Source organism: Apostichopus japonicus, chromosome 13 (assembly GCF_037975245.1).
Source record: "Apostichopus japonicus isolate 1M-3 chromosome 13, ASM3797524v1, whole genome shotgun sequence".
In the NCBI taxonomy this organism is placed as follows: Eukaryota; Metazoa; Echinodermata; class Holothuroidea; order Aspidochirotida; family Stichopodidae; genus Apostichopus; species Apostichopus japonicus.
Window position 1 is genome coordinate 8025880 of NC_092573.1, and position 21541 is coordinate 8047420.

The 21541-nt window shown below is 37.5% G+C and overlaps 2 protein-coding genes across 3 annotated transcripts in view; both read left to right on the forward strand.

Moving 5' to 3' along the window:
- The window catches only part of LOC139978215 (phosphatidylinositol phosphatase PTPRQ-like), a 60435-nt gene that overhangs the window by 6349 nt on the left and 32545 nt on the right, over nt 1-21541 (forward strand). Inside the window, exon 2 of one of the 2 annotated variants that reach the window (XM_071988170.1) lies at nt 1253-1543. The exons of the other annotated variant lie outside the window; for it this stretch is intronic. Coding sequence (XP_071844271.1) covers nt 1253-1543 — 291 coding nt within the window. The remainder of the gene's footprint in view (nt 1-1252; nt 1544-21541) is intronic. 2 annotated transcript variants of the gene reach the window in all.
- Nucleotides 13961-20495, forward strand: LOC139978220 (receptor-type tyrosine-protein phosphatase F-like). The gene is made up of 6 exons (XM_071988181.1): nt 13961-14116; nt 14797-15105; nt 16901-17215; nt 17979-18269; nt 18728-19048; nt 20039-20495. The coding sequence occupies exons 1-6, from the start codon at nt 13999-14001 to the stop codon at nt 20323-20325; spliced, it is 1641 nt and encodes a 546-aa protein (XP_071844282.1). The 5' UTR covers nt 13961-13998; the 3' UTR covers nt 20326-20495.

The window sequence follows — 21541 nt, forward strand, 5'->3', positions numbered from 1 at the left end:
GGTGAATATTTCGAAGTTGCGATCGTCTGCCATGAGCTCTATAACGAAACTTAACTATTTACTCAACAAATGTACGACATGAATCTATAAATCATTGGACTAGGTTATATCAGAGATTTTTCTGAGTTAAGGAGGGGGGGGGGGGGGACTTTCATGATATCATCACACAACGCAGAAACCAGAAAACAGGATAAATTGTATATCAATGCATAAAGTCAACTTACTAATGTTGTATATTTAAACGACTTAAAGATATAATGAGGTTCATAATAACATTCAAAACTGGGTTTCTCCAAGTCAATTAGGAACTGCACATTGGTTCATATGAAGCTGGGATAGGATGAAGCAGTGGGCTGCGTATACTGGCGTCTTACTACAAATAAAATTCGACGAAAGACCGGGCCATGCGTAACCCCCCCCCCCCCCCCCGCCACGCAACACGACTCAACCAATGTCTTATCCGCTTTTACTTCAGACTAAGAATGGAAAATCATACTTTTTTCCTCTTTACGTTACATGTACGAATATAACACAGACTCATCTAACTAATTACAGGAATTCGATCATCTTTTCTTATTTATGCATTAACTTGTGAGGAAGCAATATCTGCTAACGTGACGAGTTCTTTTGTCCAAATTCCGGTACAGCATTCAATTCCGCTAACACGTCAGGATAACATTTTGAATGGTGTCGTTATGTTTCCGTATTTGTACTTATGTAAAACAATGGCTTAATAAGAGAATGCCATTATTCTCAAAACTACGTAAGTAACTGAAGCGAAAATACACACTGGGAAATTATAAACAGTGGAAAAGCAATGTTTGGCCAGTGACCTCAGAATTTCAACTCAGCTATCTATCCAAAATAGTAAGTGGTGATCCCTTCTGCCATTTCTTTGATGAGGCCCTGGGAATGGCTAACAACTAAGAGCTGGATAGCACAACTGATTGATCACATGGCTTGTATCCCTTAGGTTACTGGTTCGATCCAGTTCTAGACTTTTTTTTCTTTTGCTCTTTTCCTAATTTTAAACTACTCTGAAACTATGACCGTTTATTTCCGGAACATTTATGCTGGTTAACTGTTGCATGCGGTCTTGGTCTGGTGCAATTTCTTATATCTTAGCGCAAACATCACATCATGTTAGACAAATAGCTTTTATCAAATCTGAGGATAAATGTCGAATTCCTTCGCTGTATAGTTTAGTCAATAATCATCAATAACAATGGATATCTATTTCATCTTTCTCTAGATTGCCCTGCTAAAAGTCCTCTTGTGTTTGGAGGACGGATTCAGGCACAAAATCCAGATGATCCTATATGGGAGAATGGAAGAAAAGTATTTGTTCTTCAAACACCGCTTGCTTACACTCGGAGCCACTTAGGGTCATCACGGCGTTTCCAATTAAGAGGATCGAGAGGCGTTATTCGAATTGCATCAAAGAGCTGCGCCAGATCGGGAAAAGGGTCGAATGTCGCATGCCCCGTCACCCTTCCGTCGAATTTGCCATGTCGTCTGCAGGGTATTGGTTCGTGCAGCTCGGGTAAGTTGGACGTATTGCAGCTTTCTCACCCCCCCCCTCCTTCCCCTCCCTCCCATTGCAGCCACATTCTTTCATTAGACACCAAATAAGAAGGAACAGAATGGAACTTAGCTTTCATCGTCAACATTTAACTCTCGTTCATTTTCAACTCTGAGCAAGCTTTCTCTACGAGAAATTTGATCATTTCGCGGGAGTGGAGGAGAGGCGATGCAGGCAATGGATCCTAAAATCATGCTTTTGGTAATATTGATGAAATTTCGATACTATGTCATGTTATGTCTAAATTCATTTCTTTCTGATTTTACCCATTTTGTGAATTCAGCTTCTTGACATTCTGGGGCACCCTTCAGTAGGTGCCACGGGTTCTGAAAACGCAATTTCTTCTCTTAAGAAATTCTGCAAGGGATTATCATTATTAATGGCTTAATTTCAACCATCTTAACAAAATTGATACTAACGCATCTTGTGATCCGCTCAATAAATCTCTCTCTATCTCAACCCTGGATGTCATTAATTAAACGCTAATGTGATAGATACTAACAAAAGGCAAAGAAAGCAATCGATCCATCCTCCCTATCTAGTCCTTACTACATCCCTCTTCACGCGCCACCCCCCCCCACCCAGAAAAGGACGACTGTACATTAAAGAACCAAACCCTCATCTATTTCAGGGGAATTAGAGACATAAAGCTTTCTCGCCAAACATTGATAGAAACAACCAAAGACCACAACAAGCAGACTACGACAGTGTTCCTAAATGCCAAACTGCAAGACAAGATCACATTAATAAAACAGTGTACACACGTCTCCTCCACTGCCCTTCTTTAAACCGAATCTCACCTGCGAAACGGTGATGATGACTTAAGTTATCTTCAGCTTTTTTGGAAAATGAACTTTATCAAGTTGTATCATCTTCACCCCGCCCGTCCACTCCCTTCATTTGACAACCTCTGTGTTGATATTTTTTTGCTGAATGTGATATTTATATATATATATATAAAAACAAAATAAGAATCCAGTCTATTGTCTGCAACTCCTTTCTTTTCTATATAGATCCTTTGTCTGTCTCTAAGATTACATCATCTTCAAACAAACAAGCTGTCACGACATTGTGTGAAGGTAAGTTATTATAACACCGTACAGCTGTCCTTTAATAAATCAATCTGCATGTTTTTTACTTTAATCACTTTAGTGTATGACAAACTTGAAAAACGAGTACAACTGTAGGAATACATGTTTACAATCGTAACTCAACTTCGTGTTAGTACGGAAAGGAGTACAAGGCTCTACGCGCGAGTGCAAATACACTGTAAAAGAAATGAGACCACTTTTTCTCAAAAAGTGGGTGTAACCAGGCTGCAATGGTGTAATGTCAGATTTCAACACAGGGTAAAATGAAGGCTTCCTCACAAGAAGGAAAATTAACATTTCACTTAAAAATTGGTAAATTTGAGTTTACCCCAAAATTTGGTGGCAACAGAAGTTGCATCCTAAAAAGAAGGGTAACCTCTACCTTACCTTCAGGTATTTTTTTGTTCTCGAAAACTGCAGTTTATTGCCTACAACTGTTCAATCAAAACTTGATGAATTTTACATACAAAATGCTGGCATAAATATGTACCCTCCATTATAAAATATAATGCAATCGGAATGGGAACCACTCCACAGGCAAGCATCCTATCTAAGCCCCCAATAATTAAACTGTCTCCTTCCGTTTGACCCCTTCCCCTAAACATACTGAATAACAAAATTAACATGTAAACATTTCTGTTATCATGATTCCTCAAGTAAGAAAATGATAAGTAAAACCAATAATGTAAGTTATCATAAGCAAATATTGGTGATTGCGAAACCAGCATTTGATTAACATTTCTGTCGTCTACGATAATATTAACTACAATGAATTTATATCATAACCCAAATTGTACATTTGTCGACCCCATATCAGTGAATGTAAACAAAAAAATGCTTAATACGAGGTTTGGTTTCTGAGCAATGAATTGTAGTTTGGAGAAACAAAATTCTCTTGCAATATATCTTACAGATGCGGAACTACACTAAAAAACAATTTTTGCCACCTGGATGCTCATTGTCGCACATAAAATAAACTAGTGTAGCTATTATAGATAGTTAGATTATACTGAACAATACCACTAACATGTAATTATTCTGTTAACATATTGCCACCATTTAAGAATAATGGTAGTAAAACAAATAGTGTAGGATATCACAACCAATATTGGATTTTTTTTTTGTAAGTTCTCAAAGGTAAATGAATTGGTCGTTTCACTCATTTTGTCAACATAGGAAATAACATTTTGTTTTATATGCCTATCAGTCAATGGGGATAATTGCTAACCCAATAATTGCTGAGCATGACAGTCTGTAAGGCGTTATGACAGAATCAACTGCAAATACCTATTTCATAACCCTACAAATTGTATCTTTGTCCACCAATTCCTGTATGTAAATGATTGACCAGTTTTTTTTTATGAGCATTAAATTGTAGATTGGAATATATGTTTTCTCTTCATATTAACCAGTACAGAGGCTGAAGTTATTATTTATAACAATATTATACCTCCTGGATGGCCATTGTCCCACATAAAATAAAATAAATAACTGTAGCCCTTAATTGATAAAGTAAAATAATACTGAACAGCAATAATTACAAATATAAACGTTTCTCTTAACATAATACCATCATATGAAAATAATGTTATAAGCCTATGTAAAACAACACCCGATACTCATAGCTAGTACGGTTGTGGAACATGAACAGTAGTTACTGTACTAGCTATGAGTATCGGGTGCAAACCAATAATTTAGGCTCTCACAGCCAGTACTGGATATATTAAAAGTACTCAAAAGGATAGTAAGTTTTACTTCTTTATTTTCCTGATAAAGGATATTACCTTTCGTGGTGTTTTCTGTCTGTCAGCTATGCCCATAAGAATTGTTTGGATCACGGTGTAGGTGTCTCTGGCCCCTTAAGGGTTTGTTAGGTTACAAGAGTAATGAGACTTCAAGAGGGAACATCCAGCCCCTCCTACCGAATGAGTATCCATGAGGCTTTGCTGCTCTCCAATGATCATATTACATGGTTTGGACTTTACTCTTCCACGACAGCCACGGAACGGTTCGATGCAGAGGCTTCAACAATGTCATCTCTAGCCAATATTCATATAAAAAAGAGTAGTTTGATAATGTGATCAGTGACTTGCTTACTACAAGTGTAGGTATAGGTTTGGCGTCTGGGCCAGTATTAGAAGTGCCGCAGCTGATTTCATATCGGTCAATTAAGAACCATCTCTTGTGCTGTTTTAACATAGTTCCAGACAAGCCCACACTGTATCTGATGATTTTCTTTGACATTTTTACAAAGTTAACAATGTAAGTTGATATTCAGGCAATGCTCTTTTGAATTTGTTGTGTAACTCTTAGGTTGTTAACCCGTTAAACTCATTGCTCCTACATCTGCAATTGTGCATTAGATTTGATGTACTCTCGTAAACATCCGGTACTGCTTTCTTGTAATTCTTTTCACATCTTGTTAGTATTTTGCCAATGTTACAGTATCCTCTACATCTAGTATCACAGGGTTCCAAATAATTTCTCCTCTCATTGTCTGGCTATTAATAAAAGAGACACAAATCGTGCAAGTATGGTAGGTGAGTAAGCAATATTTAAAAATGTTCTGCCTCTGGCGCGCAAATTGGCAACATATGATCCAGCTGCCTGTGGCATTGGAACCAAAAAGGAGGAACCATTACATGTACAGTTCATCAAAAAGTTGGCTTATGCGCGCTTTCCGTGAGGCTAGGCTTCCGATCAACTTACAATAATAGCCCGTCTGTAGTGAGGACCCTAGCTGTTGGCTTGTGTGTTCAATGTCATTTCATTTGTTTTTAAACTATGTTTCTGGATTTAAAACTACTGATGTAATTATGTTACCAATTTCTGCAATAAGCAGTTTAGCATTTTCTTGTGGTAATTAAAATATAAAAACTAACTTTTCATTGTGCTAAAGTTGTAGGTTACTTCAGCCGAATTTCAGCTTAGTTTATTTCACTAGAAAATTAGCCCCATCCTGCCTTTCTCAAAAAGCCAAGACGAGCAATTATTTTTATTCTTACTTGGCCTAGAAAATTTAATGAATATTAAAATTACTTGTTAAGTTGTTTGCAATGTTTGCACCACCTGGCTGGCACTTTGTCAACCTATGGGAATGTTTGGTTTATAAGTGTTTGGTTCACGCCCTTAACTGTGTGATTCACTCTTATGTAGTATTTCGTGTCCAAGCATATAGCTAAATCAACGCATCTCATTCACCATTGAATAATTTAAACCTCTCTCTTTCAATGGTTATAAGTCTCATTCCAATATCTTGAGAATAGGCTTCGTCAATGTCCAGATAAAACATAATTGACTCTATGATTATCCTATTGGAAACGCAGATCTTTTGTTGATCTCGGGCCCATAGCAACTAAAAAAACGTGGTAAAAACCTTACCCCTTGTCATTGTCCAAATCATTGAATTGGTGATATAGTTTCCATATCTCTCCCTAAAACATTTGTAAAATTCATTTTGATTGGACAGGAAAACCTCTCGCCATTATTGATTGAATTACCGTCAGTAATTAGACACTACAGTGCACATTCAGTACATGCAGCTACGGTCATTACCCACAGCACAGTGTTTATAGCAGCGATGGAAATCTCAGGCCTAGATAAATGATGACAAGGTATCACGTTTCTTTACTATCTGCATTTTGTAGGCAACAAAACGTCACTTGCTGGCAGATGGCCGCACGTGGTTTGGGGCGAGTCTTCAATGCCTTTAAGTTAGTTAACGGTCAACACCACTTTTGTCCGCGAAACCCTAAAATTGGAAGCCGGTGACTCGAACACTTAATTGTGAAACATACCACTTGGCATTTACCAGAGTGAATCTTTGTTTTAAAATTCAAAATTGTTCTCCAGTTCGTGAATCTTTTAGGGGCAAATTTGGCAAGGCAGTCAATATTTGAGAACTAAATGTTTGAACGTAATCTATCACACTTCTGCCCTGTATTATAATGTCCAACATCTTTGTTACGTGAGTTGCAACAAGAACTTGTTTGTGGTAGCATTCGCCCATTAAAAGCCCCATTGACTTACACACTAAATCACAAAAGTAATGTGGTCTCTAAGTCTAGATAGAAGTTTTCACTAGCAAAACGCTATCCATCACCGGATAGCTGACAATTTGACCTTTCATGTAACTATCATTTTTTTTACCATGACCGCGCAGATTTTTTGCTATTCGAACCGGAAGTTTTCGTTGCTTGTAAACGAACCGCTTCACTCAGTAGTAAACAATTTTTCTACACTGCTCCTAGGGAGCCCAAATGGGTCAAAAATTGCCTCAATTGACCCAATTTTCTCACCACATGTACATCCATTCATGCTATTTAACATGCAAGCCGCACAAAACTAGATCATGATTGACAACAGGTCAAAAAAGATGTTCTCCTGCTGCTTTTTGGCACTTTTCCTGAAGGAGAACAATCGAGCCGATGGATATAGACTCTAAGAGGAGTATGCCACCTTAAATACGAACGATTACCTCAACCGCGCCAATTCACAGGCCGATCCCGAGAAAAAAAATTAATTCCTGCTAAGCACGATTTAACAATGAAGTGGGCGGATCCTAGCAATTTTTACCTTACGCATGTACACGCGCGCGACAGTGAAACAGCCAGTCCAAACATATATGATATATATATATATATATATATATATATATATATATATATATATATATATATATATAATGTATATATTACCAACTCATTACGATTCCAATTGTATATATTCATTTGTCTTTGTCGTTTACCTCTTTTTAATAAACATAAAGTCTGTTCAAAGTATCTCTTCCGAGATCTGGCTTTAGGATTCACAAATGATTTCGAGTAAGTTAGCATCATGTTTGACCCCTAGAGTAAGGCAAATATACCACCTAAACATAACTAGTATTGTTCGAAACAGGTGACAAACGCCTACAGTGGAATAACGACCTTCCTTGTCGGTTTCGAACCTTTGGACATACAGTCAGCGTCCATAGCCTAGTGGTTAGGGTGTCCGCGTACAAAGCGGGAGGCCCGGGTTCGAATCCAGGTTGAGGCTGGAAGTTTTTAACTGTTCTTGATTTTACAACTCATTACGATTTCAATTATATATATTCCTTTGCCTTTGTCGTTACCTCCATTTCATTAACATAAAGTCTGTTCAAAGTTTCTCTTTCGAGATCCGGCTTTAGGAATCACAAATGATTTCGAGTTGGTCAGCATCATGTTTGATCTCTAGAGTAAGGCAAAATATGTCACCAAAAATATAACTAGTATTGTTCGATACAGGTGGCAAACGCCTACAGTGGAATTACGACTTTCCTTACCGGTTTCGAACCTCTGGGCATACAGTCAGCGTCAATAGCCAGCTAACCAGCTAACAATCGGTACCAATCGGTACTTCAGTACTATTAATGGGAGGTGTAAACATGCAGAGGAGCACACTGCCATACATTAAGGAATGAGTGGGAATTTTCTTGAGTGTCTGCAAGTAGAAATAAATTCCAGGCGCTTGTTGAGCGCTGCCTGATCTGGTGTACACATAATGAATATTTTCTACGAAAGGCAGAGTTCACATCTTTTGGTTATGTTACTGCTTTGTTAAAAAAAACGCCAGGGCATGTTTTTTCTCTACAAATACAGGTATTGGAAGGTTCTTCGGTATAGTTTCTTGGTGGTTTAGACTATAGAAGTAGGCACGGTGATCGAACGTTTGTCGGTAGGCAGGGTGGCTTTATTGAACATATCTTGATTTGATGAAATTTTACCCCCAAAAAAGTAGCGAAAACAAAAATGAACACATTCTAAATGGACTTAACCTGTCTTAATTCATATACAGCTCTACAACTAAACATTGTTTTATAGAGCACTCTTCATGTCTTTAGTAAGCGTATCATTTTATTATTCTAAATATATATATATATATATATATATATATGCATATAAATGTATATGTATATATACACACATATATATATACACGCACAGACATATATACATATACACAGACATATATATATATATATATATATATATATATATATATATATATATATATATATATATATATATGGTTGTGTGTGTGGGTGTGTGTTTTCACACATATTTCCACTTCCTTTCCCTCGTGTCCCTCTACCCATCCACCCGACCGTCCCCCAGTGTAGGGCCTAGCATGAGAGATGACGGTCACCTAATTCATCAACTAAAGTTATTAAGCCAGTACCTTAGCCTACGTGTAACATTTCTACTCCAACGAAAAACAAAATATAGTTATTTTGCTATCGAAGTATAAAAAAAAACAAGCTTAGAGTGATTCTTCCTCAAATAATGTTTTGTTTTTGCCTTGTTTTTATTATCACTACAAACCGGAATGCCTTATGAAAATACAAGGCTGTGCGGCCTTGTTGACTTGACATGTTGTTAAAATTACAACAATAATATATATATAGATATATATATATATATATATGTACGTACTTTAAAGGGAATGTCGTTATTGCCTTCTTGCTTGTTAACTCTATCAATAATAAGAAAATCATAACTTGTTGATGTTTCTTTAATCTAAATTCTACAAACATATTGTAATCAATTTGCTCAAAGTTAGTTAAAAACCACATTGACACATAGTGTCTTTTTACGTCATGACATGACATTGTATAGAAACACGATAAACGCACAACTTATTGCAACCGCTCTTGACACGGGTTTTGAGACTTTGGTTATTTTAACTACTGTATGAATATCATTATAAAACGAAAGGTTATTATATAAGGTCGAGTTTCAATGAGTGAATTAGAGTTTTACTTAGGCTTATATGAAAAGAGAGTCAAAATACAACGTTTGTTCTTATATGGAACTATTTTACAGTTGCGAACCAAAAGGTGTTGAAGTATGTCCAAGTGTATTATTTTCCAACTCTTTCGAGGAATATCTGTTACCTTAAGCTCTTAATTCTTTCTTTTCATACAGGATTAGACCCTGTTCAAAATATAACGGTGAGCAATGCTGGAGGAAAACTACATGTGTCGTGGTCTCAACCTGATGGTCTTTGCCCTGTCCATGTTTATAACGTGACATACCTATTACTCCGTTACAAAGCATGTGATGACGATGAACTATTGTCGCAGATATACCCTCCATTGCAAACGAACAGGACAGAACTGACACTCGACCTATATGACGACTTCGCAGAGTATAATATTTCAGTGACACCTTTCACAGAGAGTATTGATGGTACCGGAGTTTTAATGGAAGGCGAAACAGTATCAATGACAGGCACTATCCAACAAAACGGTGAATATTTTAAGTTTTAAAAACATTGTTTTCTTTGGAGTTAAAATAATGATTTGTATGATAGGGACGGCGATGAGCAGGTGGTGGTGATGGTGTGGGGTGGTTGTGCCGACAAGGAAGGGTGATATGAATGATTTACATATCAGCACTCTTGATATAGAAATGACACCGACAATTGTATATTGATTACGGATATTTACGTTTACATTTGTCTTTATAGTCAATGTCAACAACTTATGCCCTTAATTTGAATTATACACAAAACATAAATATTTGGAAAAAGAATAAAGTAAACATAATTATTACACATTTTCATTACTTGACTACGCCAGTCTTGTGTTTTTGATGTTGTTAAAGGATTATGATGATGATGATGATGATGATGATGATGATGATGATGATGATGATGATGATGATGATGATGATGATGATGATGATGATGATGATGATGATGATGATGATGATGATGATGATGATGATGATGATGATGATGATGATGATGATGATGATGATGATGATGATGATGATGATGATGATGAATTCGTACCAGACAGCAACAAATAACGACTTTGCTTACCTGTTTTCCAGCACCACTCTCCTATAATCAAGGGGTGAAAGGTGTTGACCAGACAGGGGTCACTGCAACCACTATCGAAGTTTCTCGGAACAAACTGATTGGATTAGGCAGTAGCAATGTAATATCTTACTTGCTGTGGTATGGTGAAAAAGGGACGGAATTGGTGGATCATTTCATGGGTCAAAATTTGACACATCAATTTGAGGAGCTTTCACCTGACACCGACTATCACTTTCGGCTTGAAGTTATATGCAATGAGAAAGGCAATGTAGTGAGAGGGCTTCAATCTGAACAACAAACAATTACAACACTCTGTGGAGGTTAGTTTTCTTTTAATATCAATGCATTAAAAATTTCTATTCAATTTTAACCTGGCATCTGTTTTGCTTTGGGTGTTTTGTAGTATGGAATATAACCGACCTATAGTAGTGCAATGAGTTCTATATAAAGACATTAAATAGTCCATGGGTATATTTCTTGGAATCAGTGGCTATATGACCCGTTTTCAGTACCTCGGGCTATGATTTGATGCTTAAAGAGTCCTATCTTATGCATACCATCTTCATTGATAGCAGTAATTCGACCGGTTTAAAATATATACAGTTCATTTTGTGCTTTTAAGTCCTCCTTAAAATTCCATCAATGGTTTAAAGAAAGACTGAAGTGGACATGTAGAGTAAGTCATTTGTTAGGCGTGACAGAATGCTATTGGAAAGATCTGAAGTTATTTTAATCTATTAATTTCCTTCAATTATCACAGTTCCTGCCAAACCTGTGTTGAATCTGACATCAGGAACAGTCACTTCAAGATCAGCTGCTTTTTACTACACGGTAGGAGAACATATCGCTCTAATATTTCAAATATTGTTTACATGCTCTCCTTCTTCAACCCTTTGACACCTCCCTCCTTTCCTAATTATTAAAATCCTCCTTTTCTTACGGTTTATTCTTCCATGCCTGTACGAAAAGTTTGTCTTTGTTGGGGGAGGCAGACGTTGAGGTCCCAATTTTGACTGATGTCTGTCCTGTATCGTCCAAACTACTTTCCCATCCTACTCCCGTTCCGGAGCTCCTCATCGTTCTCTGTTTCTGTACTACTTGCTTTATATCTTAGCAACCTTCTTTCCATTCTTTATCCTCTTCGTTCCTCCTCCCTTCATCTTCTTTCTTCTCCTCATCCTCTCCATCCTGGATATTGTAATAAATAATGGAGTAAAATTTAACACATATGGCTCGGTGATGACTTCAGTCAGCCATGTGTGTGAAGGAACGTTAAAACCTGTGACATTTACCAAATCAATGACAACTTTCCTAGTAAGTTGTTCATCACAGCAATCTCAAGCGCATAGAAAAATGATGATGGTTAGACTTGTTATAACAAATTTGGTGTGATACTTAAACAGCCTCGCCAGAATGACACAAACTTACAACTAAACTTCAAATGCTCACTCTTGCATCAACGTCTGCAGCTCTAGCTTGCTGATCTAAACTGTTGTTTTAACTTATTATGCTACCAGTTTCCAGAAGATGAAGACCCTTGGAAGTGCCGAGACGTGTCAGTTTACTTTCAGATGGAAACAGATGCAGGTGAATGGGAGACTGTGCAGGAAATGAGCACCGACGATAGAATTGTCGACAAGTCGGACCTAAAACCCTGTTCTGACAATCGATTTCGTCTCAAAGTTGTAAACAAACATGAAGTAACATTCAGCAATGAAGTGAAAGTTGCAACGGATGTGGAACGTAAGTTTTCGTGATACGTTCGTTTTGCTTGCTCTTTAATCCTTAAAACTCCCCTCATTCCAACGTTCTTTTCCCTAAAAACAATTAATTCGAACCAACAAAGCCTGTAAGTACTGCGTCTGTTTTTGATAGTTTTACACCTGAAATCGTGTTGCCTTTAAAGACTTTGAAGTATGACGTTAGATAGAATTTTAGTTTTCGTATGATTTAGTCTAATGAAGAAAATTTGAGTGAAGCAATCTTTTCGCTAGCTATTCCTATTTTTAAAGCATTCAGCGTTAACGAAATCAAATATCTGCAATGTTTTTAAAGTCTTAAATTGTAATGACTACAACTCCTCAGTGAAGGGTTAATGTTTAAGTTAATTCATTGTTTTATAAATTCTGTTACTCAACCAAAACAATTTCTGTTTACTTTATATAAACAACCGATTATCCTTGGATGAAGTTAAACGCAATAGTCTTTGACAGATCTGAAACATATCAGTAACAAGTTATGAAAATACATAAAAGTTCTGTTTTCCCATTCAATTCTGTGTTTCATCTAAGACCTAACGATATCTGTGTGAGAATAACGGATCAATTCTCAAATTAAATTGCTATAGTAACACAATTTGGATGCATAGAACTGGTTTTACAGCGGTCCACCACATATCAAAAATATTTTTGTGTAAAAACCCATCCTTTAAAGTGGTCCTGCCATGGGGTATTCCAGGTTATTGGAAAGCTAATTGGAGGATTTGTTTACCAAAAATATGACTCTTATTTCATAAAACCTTTTACGTAACCTTGTAAAAATAAAGTGAAATCAGCTGAAGTACGCGCTGACGTCATATCGTGAACGCTGGATGTAAACAACACTCGCACTGTTCGTTGAGTTCGTGTGGTTTACGGTGTAAGCGTGGTTGTACATTCTCCATTTTGCAGCTATTCTGTCTTCAAATTTACACTGATTGACTAAAATGCCAAGGCGTTGTGTTGTTGGAGCAGGGGCGTCGGAGCCGGTCGCCGGATCAATATTCACGGCGCCAAAAAAAAAAAGTAGGACTAAGAAACAAAAAAATGGCAAAAGATAATCTTGGAGGTATATTTTTCAATAATTTTCAATAATGATAACGGCAAGTAGGATAAATGTGACTACTCTGGCATGGCAGGTGTCTTATCAGGCTCGGGAAGTGCCATTTCCTGCAATTTGGGAGGCATTTTTTGCAAAATTTTCTCTATTACGCTACGCGCCAATCATGGTGGCGCGTAGCGTAGTTTGACCTACCAAACGTCCCCCGATAATTTTGATAGATGGCCACCCTCTGTTCTGCCGTACCAAAACATACATCAAAGAAGTCACTGTATCATAGTTACATCCTTTTTTTCTTAAAGATTTGTTATTTCATTATAGAAATATCATAAGCGATTCTAACTCGTCTGATAAGACATTAAATTTTGATTTGATTTAATTTAATATTTTTATCGTATTGTATTTGTTTCTACCATTTCTGTTTTAAGTTTAAAAAAATACTTGATGTCGGCTTTCTTTACAGGACTTAGAGAAGTTCAAAATCTAGCAGTGAATACCCTAGACGAAGACGGCAAACTTCTGGTTACTTGGGACCCTCCAGAAAATATTGACAACTGTACCATCGATGGGTACGGTGTGTCGGTAGACTTTTTGGGTATATTATCCTGCAAAAGGCAAAATGAAAAACAACCCGCGGGGATCCACAGAGTTAAAACTACGATGAAGATTTTGGACGGTTTGCAGTCTTACTCAGAATATTATGTGAGCGTGGTACCATTATTTAACTACAGTGGAGAACCCGTATGGATAGATTCTGTAGGAACTACGAAAGCAGCCAGTAAGATCAAACTCCTCTGCCTATCTTCATTTTAGATTACCCGCTTCAAGTTTTGCAGAGCTTGAAATGATGAATGTTATTGAGTGATTGCAATGATTGAGACAGATCAATGATGATCACCTGTTCTTGAAAAACCTCAATTATAAAAACACTTTGATATAAAGTCATCACTTACATTCCGTTACTTCTTGAAGTTGCTGCATTGTTAATGTATTATTTCCATAAATGTGTGGACCCATTCGTATCCTAAACACAAAAGCTTTATCAATCTGCTCAGTTACTAATCTCGTAGGTCTTGTGAGTCACCGTATGGTTAAATGTTTCATGTTAGCTCCATAAGATGGTTTATACGTACGTTGGTAAAGCATACGTCTGTGTGATAAAGGTGAAGTCATGTGGATAAGCGTTAAAGGGTCTGCTGTTAGTATCGTTGATCTGTTATGTGAAACGAGAAGATGTTTTTTTTTTTTTGCAAAATCATAATTGAATATTTTATATCTCACGTGTGATGATTATCTTATGGTTTAATTTGGAATGCTTTGCATTACTTCTATTGAGTAAACTTATATGCATCTGTACCTTTGGGGAACAACTCTTTAAGACTTTTCGTTGTTGTTGTTTTCTGTGAGAATTGCATGGTTAGAAATCTTTAAGTGGTAACCGACCTTTCCTTTTTGCAGGTCCCATAGGAATAGTTGAAGAAGTGGAGCTGAAGGAAAATGCTACAAGTGAGAGAAGCCTTACGTTTGCTTGGAAGAAAGGATTGAATTGTGAAGAGAAGTTGGGACCAAACTTTCGATATATCTGTGTGCTTTATGAAGTGAACGGAGGGAACCCAGTGCTCGTTGGGAACAGGACGGTCTCGGAGCAACAATGCACATTTAGTGATTTGAAAGCGTGCGGAAGTTATTTTTGTAAAGTGAAACCCGTGAATGACGACAACGAAGGAATTTTTTCGAGCCCGGTTTATGGGAACATTTCAGCTGCTGGTAAGAACATATGTTAATGAAACTATATTAACCAAGTTTGGGTGAAGTATTTCTCCCAACAGGGGAAGAGGGGAACCGTAGATACCCAAAGTACTGCCATAACGCCATTAAGTTGAATGTTAGAAATACCCTACGCTAAACGTGTTCAGTCGTCTTTATTAGTATGTAACGTCTCTTATTTGGAAGGGTGTGCACGGAACCTGGACCCAGGAGCGACGATTCGTTCCAAATATTGGGGGGAGGGGACATTTGCTTGGGTGCAGGAGCGTAGCAACTACATCTCGAAAATTGTTCGTGAGAGTGATATTTTATATATATACCAAATTTCATTACGGATCCGGTCCGTCCCATGGGCGCAGATCAGTCTTGGATAATGGTGGTGACACGTATCTGTTCTCCAACACTATCTTAGCGGAGCGCGACCATCGGTAGCGTACAATATTTTTGGGGGCAAATATACCTCCCAGATCGCCGGAAATAACACTTCCAAGACCATATAATGCTCAAAAACCTCCTTAAATTTGAGATCTAATGGCTTAGTAACACATGGGTGTCTGCAGAAAAAAATCAGGGGACAAATAATCCAAGTAGACTTTTGTGTACGATGGGTCTAGGTCCTCTCCCAGAAAAAAATATATAGACTGCCGCAAATGCGGTTTCCTTCCAAAATTTAACAACTGTGGGTAAATGTTATAAAGTAAGAACTGCTGCATGTCATTTGCACAATGCTGGATCAAACTGCCCCAAAGTTCAATACAGGTCAAGACAAATGGGGGGGGGGCACGGTATATCATGTCTCCACCACTGAAAAAAATTGTGGGGACGCGTCCCGCTGTCCCCACCAGGATATGCACCCGTGGTCCGTCTAGCTAATTTTTTTCAACAATAAGTAAAAACTACTCTCGGTTAAAATGTCTGTGTCGTTTTTGGTGATATTTAGTAATAAGTTGTGACACGATTAGACATGCGCGTAGCGAGAAATTTGCCAAGGGACGGGCGAAGCTTGTAGGCAAACTATCTAAGCGTGGCGCCACCATGTGTTAGCGTGAAGCGTAAAAACAAAAATTTGGCCAAAAATGCCTCCCAGATCGCTGGAATTGGCACTTCCCAGGCCTTGTAAGTTGCATCTAAGCATTTTCTAATTTAAAAATTACTAGCGATATCATAAAAAAATATGCTCTTATAGCCACAAAAAAAACTATGCCACCAAATAAATGGGGTGGATATTAGATACCATATCCCCCCACCTAAAATATTGGGGGGACATGTCCCCTCCGCCACCCCCACCCCCCATTATCGCCGCCCATGCCTGGACCTGTACATTTTAATTTAGGAGTGCATCGACTGCCTTGAATTCTCATCATTTTTTTTCTTGTCTTTCCTATGATAAATTAAGAAGATAAATGTATCATTTTTGATTACAGAACTAATTTTTGTATTCTACTGCCAAGCCTAGCATCTTTTTAGATATATTTTCAGATAAGCCAGATGTAAGATCCAATGCAGTTTCAACACACCACATCACTTCTTTTCTGCCTTTCGGTCGAATATTGAAGAAAAAAAATATTAGCTCGTGAATATCGGCTGACTCCCTCCCATTGAACTTGTAATATGTCAAACCTATTTAAAACTATAAAGCAAATATTTTCAAATCTGTTACGTTACTAGAATTAAAGTTCTTAAAATATAAGATAACACCTTAAACATATTCAGTTGTCGCTTATAGTTATTATTCATCTTAATAGCCCCTCTTTCCACTTTCTTTGTCTATTCTTGTCTTTCGTCTTTTCCTCAGCTCTTGGAAGCGTCCGTAATATATCCTTCATTTTTCTCGACAATGGTGATCTCTTCGTAAGTTGGGGTTCCCCCAATGATAGTTCAAATCTCTGCCCAGTATATGGGTTTAAACTAAAGTTTACCTTACAACGACATCAAGCCTGTCATAAATGCATCGACAGGGAACAACCACCCTTGAAGTCCAACGAAACGTTCTTAGTAATGAAACATCTGTCGCCGTTTACAACCTACAAAATCAACGTTGCCGTTGACGTAGAAGGAGGGGCATCAGATCTGGAACCAACAGATATTGTGTTAACAACGAGATTTGCGGGTAACGTGATCATCATTTTATGTACTACATGTAGGACCGTGTGCAATATTAGAAAACAATAATATAGCAAGCAATAGAGAGTTATTTATGGTTAATCTATGGAAATACAGTAGCCTCACCAAGTCAATGAATTTTCCGAGATAAAAGTTTCGTAAACACAATACTTAAAAGATTCTTCCCAATCAATTCTCACGCACAACGTGATTTTGCACACGTTAGAGTTAGAGATGCTGTTTCCATTCCACTGGTTTGGATCTATTACATTATGGTACTCAGTATTTCTAGTTTTCAAATTCAAGAAACTTCATTTACCATGGATGCACTGCAGTGATGACGAATGGAGTGCAACCTTCCTCAGTATTGGTAGAGTGGTATAATACTGAGGTACACTCTCGTCTATTGGTTAGGTGATAAAAACTGGTGGTCGCGCGAACAGGAATGAGTGCGCAAATAACATGTCTTTCTCCGTTATTCTCTGTAAAATCAAGAAAAACAGGGGGCTTGAAATAACCGGAATTCATCCTCGATCATCACCTGGATCGGGTTTCGTTGGCTTTCCCTTCGGGAAAAATTGTCTAAGCAAAACTGAAAAATAAGGCTTAAGAAAGTTTTACATTTTTCCACAGACTTATATATTTATTCTGTGCGTGTCGATTTTGAAATTCGAAGTATATCCTAGACATCATCCAAACATGATACTCTCCTTTCTGATATAAAAAATATAAATATTTAATGGATTTTTCCCCCTTCTTCTTCCTTACAGCACCATCATTAGCACCAAGAGTTTGGGCTGTAGATAAAAAGGTAAATAAAACTGAACTTACGTTCAAATGGACTCTACCTAACTGTACCAACTTGAATGGTATCTTCAAGCAGTACACCATTGGTGGTAATGCCACAAAAGGAGAAATTGGAATTTCTAAGAAGAAAATTCGGCCTTCTTACACTTTGCATCATCTCACTCCGTGCACAGTCTACTCTTTCACCGCGCGATTTGTCAACACTTTCGGTGCAGGGCCAATGGGTGTTGCACATCAAAAGACGGCGGATGATAGTAAGTTAAGAATTTCAATATTTGGTAAAAAAATTTGAATAACGGAATATCACAGACCATAAGGATAAACATCTGAAGCAGCTGGATGTATTTAAAACGTGTATGCTTGCGGTATAAACGCTGAAAAAGAACATGTATCGAATGTTTTGTAAAGAATACCTATAAATATAATCCCAGCAATTTCCAACAAGTCATATAACAGTGTTACAAGTGATGATGATGATGATGATGATGATGATGATGATGATGATGATGATGATGATGATGATGATGATGATGATGATGATGATGATGATGATGATGATGATGATGATGATGATGATGATGATGATGATGGCGGCGGCGGCGGCAACGGCGAAGACGATGATGATGGCTATGGCGATGACGATGGCCATGGCAATGACGATGACGATGATAATGACAATGACGATTATTTAACTTTCCTATCATTCTAACAGGGCCTGGGGGAGGCTTTCATTTGATGCTTGAGCCGCAGGATAATGGTGATTTGGTAGCTACCTGGCGAGCATCCCGCGAAAACCCTTGCAAAGTTGACTCCTACAGAATCAACATACAACCTGTAGGAGAAAAGAAGTGCGGAAATATCCGGGTCATTAATGAATCGGATATAGTATTGGATAGAAATTATAGAAATTATACATTCAGACGGTCTGATTTATCACTCTGGGGTAACACAGAGTATCATGTCTTCCTCAGAGCTGTCAATACCCTTGGAGAAAGTGACCCAGATTTTGCCTGGAATAATACAAGCGTGCTTCGTAAGTAACATTGTTTCGATAATAGACGGCAAACTTGAATATCGTTAAACTTAATCACGCTAAGGCAAAATTCGTGTCTTTCACTTTTTAGCACAGAAATGACCTTCTTCGGAACACTAAGTGGTTTATATAAACCCTACACCTCGCGAAGTCAGGCAGAAAATTCACTGCCTGTATTTTAGTGCAAAAATACACTAGCAGACGAATGTACCGATAGGTATTAATTTTCAAATTTCACCCAATGTACATGGCTTGATCACATTGTACTGTGAATAAGATACGACCGTTAATCAATATAAATAAGTTTGGTTAGTCCAGTCAATCAGTATGCATAGGATGTACTTTTCTGTTTGCAAGTCAGTAACAACTGGTCGTTAATGTAACACATGTTTAGAAATTATATCACACATCAGTTTTAACTGATTAACGGGTACTCACCTTTACCAGTGTCTACTGACAGACCCATGAGAATCAAGTGCAAATTTGGTGAAGGTTTTTGAATTTATCTGGATCTCTAGCGAGTGAAATGACATCATCATGGCAAATCGCAAGAAAATGTCTTCGTACCTGTAACGTGCAAATCATATATTAACATGAGAAAATAGAATTTTAAAAATTCTATTTCCAAGGAGTCTTGAATTCAGTTAACATTGAAAGATATACCAATATTTTTATTAATTTTGGTGAATGGTTGTATCACAAAACTTTGATATTGTGACACTATGAAACTGCGATATTGCGATACTGTGATTCTGCGATATGTTACTATTGTGATCACTTTCCTAGAGGAATGATAATATGTCTGGCAGAGAAAAGACCAATAAAATCGTGAGAGGTTAAGAAGTACGTTTCACATAACGATCCATAATATCTTTATATTTTTCTTTCTTAAATGTAAGTGTCGCATTGTCTACCATCGGGAAGTTCCTTAATTTACAAGCGCCTTCGAAATATTTATACAAAATCGGAATATTATTATCCTCCCAACAGGGCCGTCTGGCAGCCCTATGGGGGTCGTTCTCAGAAATACCACTTCCACATCTTCGAAACTTTCATGGCTAGAAGTATCTTGCCCTGATGCTAACGGGGTGATCACTAAGTACCGCTACCAGCTTACATTGAACGGTAAATTGGTACAAAAGAACAGCACGCTTTCACGAGAGGTGGAGTTAAATGGCTTGAACCCTGGGTCCAACTACACGTTTAATGTCCAAGGTGGAACTTCAGCAGGTTTTGGTCCTCTGACTGATGACTTCCTCTTCAACACTACAGTGTAACTTTCGGATGGTCTGATGGTTAGAGGTGTAACTAACGAAACGAACACTTACCCAGACTGTTAAAGTTTCTTAGAACATTGTGTAACCATCTTGGGTCAAGTTAAATATAAGTTGACAAGGTATGATAAGCAATTATTTGAATAAAAAATATGAAAAAAATGAAACAATGTTATTATAAACTTTAAGATCTAAGTACTTAGTAATTAAAGTGCACGATGTAAAAAGTAGAGAAAATGATCAACTCAATTTGTAGAAATACAAATAAATGTCGCAAATCAATATGATGCATTTGTGTTTTTTGTTTTGTAAACCCGAACTAAAACTGTTTTGTTGAACCCCTTTAAATTGTTTATCTCACAAACTGTGAGATCGATGTGTATAATAAAAAGTACCTGAATCGTAGTTACCTGGAATTTGCGTAAGAAGTATAGAATCAGGAAATAACTCTAAGAATGAATATAAGTAAATGTCACCAAACTTAATTGACCCACTCCTCATCTCCGAGCTTCGTAAAACAGGAACCACTATCACGTGATGATTAGGACGGAGTGATTAATTACACCCGGTGTTGCTTAAAGCACCATTTTGTGAGTACTTCAGAATAATTTCTTTCATCAAGCCAACGGAAATTAATCAAAATAAGATCGCAGTTGTTCAAGCTTAAACATCTCTGCTAATGAGCGTATACCTAATTAATGTTGTTCTTTAATATATATCGTTCGTAAGAAAATTGGCATACTTTTATTTTAATAACTAGTAAAAATCCCAGTGGAAAATATTCCTAAGGTTCGCCTTTTTCTTTATTGCTGGACTTTATACCTGAATAAATGGAAGATAATAACTTTCAGATAACCTTAAATGTTATAGGGTTCCTTAATCCACTGTTTCAAGTACATATCACAGTACACACGAAATAAATAACTTGGAGAGCAAATAAAGAATTGGCTAGAACGGGATTCAGACCCGTGGATTACAAGCCCTTCACGTTAACGACTAATCTGTGGAATTTAAATTGGTGGCGACCCTGTAAGCCCTTCTTGAGGGGTTTCGATCAGAAGCCACAGAACCGTGTAACCAGTGACAGGGCGGAGGAGCAACGGGCATGGGAAGTGTGTGATTTCCCTCGCCCCCCTCCCAACTTCTCTTACAAACTTTAACATGAAAACTCGAAACGGCACTTGAATTTGAAATATCCTTTATATGAATAAAAAGCACC

Excerpts from the sequence above, each read along its gene's own strand:
- LOC139978220 (XM_071988181.1), top strand. The coding sequence starts at position 13,999 with ATGAAGATTTTGGACGGTTTGCAGTCTTACTCAGAATATTATGTGAGC. Across the intron at positions 15,106-16,900 it reads TGGGAACATTTCAGCTGCTG|CTCTTGGAAGCGTCCGTAAT; the intron begins GTAAGAACATAT and ends TCTTTTCCTCAG. Across the intron at positions 19,049-20,038 it reads GAATAATACAAGCGTGCTTC|GGCCGTCTGGCAGCCCTATG; the intron begins GTAAGTAACATT and ends TCCTCCCAACAG.